This window comes from Pezoporus occidentalis, unplaced genomic scaffold, assembly GCF_034315485.1.
Source record: "Pezoporus occidentalis ecotype Australia unplaced genomic scaffold, CSIRO_AGI_Poc_V1 ctg11, whole genome shotgun sequence".
NCBI classification, from domain to species: Eukaryota; Metazoa; Chordata; class Aves; order Psittaciformes; family Psittacidae; genus Pezoporus; species Pezoporus occidentalis.
Window position 1 is genome coordinate 2,621,456 of NW_026912886.1, and position 7,207 is coordinate 2,628,662.

The 7,207-nt window shown below is 35.7% G+C and overlaps 1 protein-coding gene across 2 annotated transcripts in view; it reads right to left on the bottom strand.

The window, feature by feature from the left end:
- Positions 1-6,728, bottom strand: part of TJP1 (tight junction protein 1) — a 193,256-nt gene extending 186,528 nt beyond the window's left edge. The window contains exons 1-2 of one of the 2 annotated variants that reach the window (XM_062626921.1): positions 5,559-6,728; positions 2,689-2,839 (exon numbers count right to left, since the gene is read on the bottom strand). In XM_062626921.1, coding sequence (XP_062482905.1) covers positions 2,689-2,839; positions 5,559-5,976 — 569 coding nt within the window. In that variant the 5' untranslated portion in view covers positions 5,977-6,728. The remainder of the gene's footprint in view (positions 1-2,688; positions 2,840-5,558) is intronic. The other variant, XM_062626932.1, reaches the window with a different exon arrangement.
- Positions 6,729-7,207: the final 479 nt, after the last annotated feature.

The following is a 7,207-nucleotide window of genomic DNA, read 5'->3' on the forward strand; positions in this document are numbered from 1 at the left end:
TATGAAGTCCTAGACCAAATTGCAATATGCAAACCCCAAACTTTCTCAGTTTCACTTGTGTTAAAATCACATTTTACAGTCTTCATCAGAAATGCTGGAGCTGTCTCGAGGGGAAATTGTGAATGCAGAGCAGGTTATCCTTATTAGGGCTCTCACCTTCAAATAAAACATTAAGCGTGAATCCACACAACATTTGCATCTCTAATTTGGTTTTCTTTTTTCCCAAGGTGCTTTAATGACTGAACTATTTAATGGCTATAGTTGGTTGACTCTTTAACAGGATCTTCTTAGTGTCTACAACTGAGACGATTTTGCTCTTCCAGGCACGTAAAGTAACCATATGTACCACCTATTCTGCAGTGCTATGACACTGCTAACTTGTATAAACATAAAAATAGAGCTTTACAATTGCTATAGAACTGTGTAACATCTGTTATTATCTGTATTATCAAAGTACTCCATCTCACAATGATGCTCCCACTAAAATTCGTCTGGAATTTTGTCATTTATTTCAGAGACAAGAAGTTCTTGTCCTTAGAGTGTCTACGTGTCTGACATTTTTCTACCACTGGAAGAAGTACTCTACAAATGATTGAAAATAGTTTCAAATACTTGGAGAAGGGCAGTGACACTATTTTTGTTTTTCTCTTCATGCTCATGTCTTCTAACTACTGCTACGTATTTCTAGTTGCATTCATGCATGTTGTGTGTACTGCTGTATTTATGGATGGCTCTTTCTGTCTCTGGCTGCCTTGTTGATAGTGTCCCTGCAACTGTGGTTTGTAATGTGAATTTATGCAATATGCATACTGGTGGCAGATTTGCTTTGCTTCCAGCTATACTGTTTTCTTTAAAAGTGGGGTTGTCATTTGTTACAAGCACTTGAGACTTTCTTCTCCACAAATACTGTGTTGTGTAAAATTTTCTTCCTGGTGTTTGACACAAGTGTGGCACTTAAAAGAAATTATGAAAAGCCAGTAACCTATTATATTTTTCTCTATGGATGGAGGAGGTAAGTTCAGCATACAACAGAAGTTGTGGAAAGATTAGTACTATTTTAACCTGGTGTCAAGGTATATTTTTTTTCTAGGACACTGGTGTTGGAAGAAAAGTACGTGCTATTACACACCAGTTTGCCTTCTCATTGAGTTCTCTGTTTCCAGTAGAGATAAATACTCCTTTCTAGCTGTGTGATTTCTGGGGCTATATCAGCTTCTACAGTTAACACTGATACACTGCAGGGAAAAGATAGCTCCAGTATCTTTTTTTCCTCTTCCAGCATATATGTAGGACTGATACACAATATACTTTCTTACCATATGGAACATATAGAATGATCTTATAGTGAGACTGCCTGACTGCAAATACTGACACTGTTTTATTCCAGTTGATTTTTTTAGAAGTATCAAGTTATTGCAGCATAGACCAGCTTCAGGAGAGCTTTCGTATTTGTCTCCTACTTCCCTGATGTGATTCTTTAGCTGCAGACACTTCTTAATCATTTTGGTTTTGTAAGTGAATTGTCTTATGATGTTGCAGGACCAGTGCTACAGATTTCATCTATTTAAATCCAAACGGCACATACTTAGGTTATGAATGACTGCCAGTGTCATGGAATTCTTGTGAATGTACATGGAGAAAGGAGTTCTGACTGGGATTTCATTACTTGCAGGTATAGCTCAGCCCATACTGTAAAATTTGGGCCCATACTGTATTGTATGGGCTCAAAAAGACATCAAGAGTCTTCACGTCTTCTATTACCCTTTCATGTTTTGCTGCTACTCAAGATGAACTTAACCTCTTATGACCACAATTTTTTCAATCACTTCACAGTCATTAAGTTTAACTACACTTCTACAAGCTACTGTAATCCATTCCTTAGCTGAAACTTAACAAAACTGACCTAGACATGCAAAGGAATTAGGGCTTCATAATTTAATGTTTATATGCTACTGATGCATCAAAACAGCAGTACAGTTTTTAACTACTTTTCAAGCATTTTTCTCAGAATCTAAGTTTCTCTCTTAGCTGGACATATTTAAATTACCTACCATATTTCTTAACAGCTGATAAGCTATTGAGAGCTCTGGTCCATTCTCAGATAGATTCCTTATTGATTTAAGCAAAGCATGATTCCAAACACACAATTGCAAATGCCAGAACTGAATACTATCTACATAAAATGCAGCAATTTAGGACTTGAAAAAATTTTGTTTGTGTCTGTCCTCTTTTTATGTTCAAATCTCTGAATCAGGGACTTCAATCCCAGAATCCCAGCATGCTTCAGGTTACATGCTGTTCTTATACAGGTCTTCCTCAGTAACATGAACTGTGATACTAACTTACGTTGTCTCTCACATTCCAAGCAAGCTTATGTGTAAAATGCACTTCTAAGCATGTACAGTGCTTACAACACTTTCATTCAGTGTTTCCTTGAACACTGAAAACTTGCAGTGTCATCAATGCACTACATCATTACTGAATACCTGTAGTAAAGAACAGATCCCTCCATTTAGAAGTATCAAAAGGTGTTCATTATACAAAACAGAATCATAGTTTAAAAAACCTATGTAAAATCAGATGCAAATTAAAAACTTGAAAGCATCAGTGGTATATACACTCAGATCAAAACTATGCGACAGGAAATATTATGATTATTAAGGACATTATGACACTGATCATTTTAACCTGTATTTGTTGAATGATCGATTCAGATGTTCCTCAGCAGATGGGCTTCCTTCTTGGTCACTCATCTGACAGGTTTCGTGCAGCTCCATCTCTGATACAGCCCTCAGCTTTGTTTGCTCTGATGATGCTGGGAAACGTCTATGCATATGGTCTGGATAGCAATAAAGAAATTTCTCTAACACCTGATACATAGTTAAAAATAACACCAACAGTTTAATGTAATTCTGAATGTGATATTGTATTTGGGTGAGTGGCTATTTTGGATAAACATAATTTCTTTTGCACCTTTCATAGATAAAGTTATTTCCATATTCATATTTCCAATAGACTTGTGGCTAGACAATTTATAGGAATTTTGGAAATAAACCTGAAGTTCTTACTCCATATAAACCCCAATTGTGGCCACTGAAGAACTGATTTCTTACTGTTTTCACATGGGCAAGTAAGAATCAAATGACAAAAGAGTTCAAACTAGTATTAAAACAACTGTGTGCAAGTGACAGTACATCATTCTCCGGCCCTATTTCACTAGTACAGTTTACAGTTTTTGCAGTGAACTACATTAGTCCAGAGACTAAGTGACCTCTTGGAGTCATGCTTTATTGCCAGCACCTGTCAAATGGTTCTTTCTGTAGGGCATGAAGATAATGGAAACATCTGCCAAAACAGGCAGGTCCAGAAAACAGAAAGTGGACCCTGCTGTATATGCAGTTGATCAATAACGGGGATTGATTCTATTCTGTATGCTCAGTTAGCCTGCCAGAAAGAGTCTGTTTAACAAGTACAGTGAACAGGATGGCACACAACTGCTGTTAGGTGGTCTGTTGAAGCCACATAGCACAGGCATAGCAACTTCTCAAGCATCTAGACAGCATTCCATTGTGATTCTTTTGTCCTATCAATTGCTTTTATAGGGTAGAGAAAAAAATAACAGAAAACTGAACAAATGAACAATGCTCTTCTTCATCCTACCTTTCTGTGTACCTTGTAACAGGGTTTATCAAAATCAATCTATAAAAATCTGAAATGCATGAAAATCCACAATGCATAATCCATTTAATTGAATTTGCAAAACATGCATGCGTGAATTTAAACAGATTATGGCCGTGAATTATTGTGAATATATAGCATATGTTTTTCTTTGCCTGCTATCCAGTATGCTATTGTTAGCAATAACAAATTCTAAAACTAGCTTTGCCCATTTGATATATGCTACTGGGGGAGGGGAAGGAGGAAAGATTTTAATAGTGGCTGAGCTAACGCAGCCCAAGGCAATTTTCTGCCTACACAAGCCACAGACAGACAGAATGGATTGGGGACACTGTTCAAACAGCATCTTTCACTCTTTTGGAAATATGCAGCATTGGCTTTCTCCTTTTTTCTCTGTATCTACTATGATGTTGTCAGGGAGACAGTGTCCTTGATTTGACCCAAGAGCCAAGGCCATCACCCTTTATAACAGTACAACCCCCAAAACCTTGTACCCACCATTTAAGGATTTAAATCTGTTCTGTGACAGGCCTCTGCATGAAACGTTAGGTGCTATAGAACAAAATATCTGCCTGTGCTGTCTCTGCAAGGAATTCAGAGGAAGCCCAAACTTTATTCCAAAATGTGTATTCTGAAAGATCTTGCTTTATAATGTAATTATAATCAGTTGGATTTGTATTTGTATGCTCTTTTTAAAATATGATAGGGTAAAGAGGCCTTAAGTAGACTTTTAATAATGTGGTTGTCCATGAAGTACATTATACATGTATTAAAAACCCCAACAACATTTGTGGACCTCCTTTGATTTTCTTGTGCCATAAAACCGTACCATAAATGGATCATAAAAAGATACACTAAATGGGCAGCTGTTTATAAGTAGATTATGGTAAAATATCTGTTGCCTTCTCAAGTAATTGGATCTCTAACTGTCAGTTAAAAGTAACGGGGTTTTCAAGAGAGGGCACAGACTGCATACATTTTTAAGGTAAACATGGGTTTAGATTTTAATTGTTTAATTTATTAAAATCCTTAGAATACTCAGCCTCACGGATTTCTTTGTGTGAATAGTTGTAATACTAAGGTGTCTAAACCTGTTACTTAACGGATTGGTCAGAGACATGACTATTCTGATTAAATTCTAACAGGACATTCTGTATATAACAACCTTGCAGTTGTCGTTGCTAAGAAAACTCTAGCTCACTTGAAAGACTCAAATTTGGAATATAACAAATAGTAAAAATAGGTCACTACAATATAATTGTAAACACTCTGCACAATTTTTTCACATTGTATTTTCTAATATCTAGTAAAACATTATTTCTTAAGTATGAACAGTGCCTAATGTCCAAATAACATTCTGATTTACTGTAACTGTATTGTTATTTAGTAATGCAATCCTTTTCATGCAGTTGTTTACAGATAGGTATAGTAAATTATGTGACTTACAAGAAGACTGTGAAAGGGATCAATTACCGAGACACTATGCCTATAGAACTCCTCGATCTATTTTTAAATATTTCAAAAATGCGGGGGAAAGTAAAAGATCGGTGTCACATTTCTGAGCTAAGCATTATCAGTAGTACTTAGGAATCCTTTTCTTTATCCTATCTCTTACTCATTAGTAGCAGCAATGTTAATAAAACAGTATTTTGCTACCAGTTTAAACATTTAAAGTATGACAACAATATATATTTGTTTAACGAATTTTGCTTCCCATTATTTTCTTTTCCATAACAAAGAACCATAAAGACAGCAAATAACTCTCTCTTGTTTAGTGAAAGAGAGAAAGTAAACACTAATTATAGCAAATAACTATTAGTGTCAAAGGATTCCAAGACATTACCAATATATACTTAAGCATTTCAGAGCAGTGACCTTACCTTCATAACCAAGGAGAAAGCATGTCAGCAAGTTAGGACAGACCTCCTCCAAAATGGAACAAAAAGCAGCGAAAGCACTTGGGCCTTTTAAAGAGAGTTTATCTAAAAAATATTCCGTTCTCTTCTTGTAGCTTTCCTGAGACCAAATGTCTTTGTATTCCTCCAAGGAAAAGACTCTCTTGTAAACCAAATATGACAGCACTTTGTTCACATCCAGCTCATCCAGTATTTTCTCTCTCTGTTTGCTTGGGATTTCAGAAAGCCACTTACTCCTGTTTTCATTTTCTCTTTTCATAGATTTTGTACAGTTATAAAACCAAGATTTGGCTGTTCTTCCAAACATTTTTATATTTAAAAAGAAAACATAAAATTCTACTTCTGCATTTATTGTGCAGTAGTCAGCATGCAAAGTAAACATAATGTAGATGGATAGAATGCAAATACATACTGCTGTCTCTAATTATTGTAATTCTAATGGAATAAAGAAGGCCTACACACAAATTACAAAGAAATCTAGCTCAATGCCTGCAGACTCCTAAGAGGATTACATTACACTAATTAGCCCTTTACAACTGTTAACAGCTTCTGAACCGTAATGATGAGACTAAGAATTGCTTAGTTACTGTTACTTTTTAATTCTGTAACTGCTCTTCAAAGATATCCCTTTGCAAAAAATAATTCATTCAACAAGACAGCTGATCAAACTGGAATAATCTGTACAAGCTGGTACACAATATAAGATGAAGAGTCATCTGTACACTTTAATTTTGTATTCCTCAGAGGCCATACCCAAACCACAGTCTGAATCTCCTCCACTTCTTATTCTTTCATAAAATATTTGCTTTACAATGCAATGGATTTATACATTCAGAAAGCACATTTCTAGAAATATTTTGTAATCCTGTATGCAAAAGGTAAATAAAAGGTTACAGAATAAGACCTTTTTTTGTGTGAAGATAAATATGCCACATTTTTGCATATCTGGATCTTTAAGACATGTCCAAGCAAAATAAACCACCATATAGCGTCCATTTCATGAACCAGGTTTAACAGTGGAGATTACTGGAATCCTAGTGGAGGTGTTCTGCCACTCATGATCATTCATTGAGGATCACACATTACATAACCTCCCTTATGCAAATGCTACTTAATACAGGGACCTTTTTGGTCTTGTTTTCATATTTTATGTCAAAATAAATTCCCTGTATAGAAAAGGTATAAGTACTTCCTGCCTCCTTCTTCTCCTTCTCCTGTTTCTTAGTCTATTTCTTCTATTTTAATTACTTCTAAAGCATCCATGGTCTCACTCGTGCGGCTTCATCTGCAGTTTTCTTAAGGGTACTTTACCTTTTATGCAGCAAAAAAATATTTTGACAAGCTTTTAGGAAAACAAGTTTTATCATATTTTCAGTCCTTTTGATCTTAGCATGCAAGCACTGTATCCTCCTATCAGGCTGCTTCTGTTTCTGAACTTTCAAGTATTCGTTAGTCAGCATGAAGTTAACCATTGGCCATATAATAATTTAGGTATTTTATTGTGTATAACACCATCTGAACAATTAACTAGCCAGGCTTCACAGAACTGGAAGCATTGCCTGTCACCTTGGGGCTATTTTAGATATAATAAGCCTTGTATGTAACACAGTATC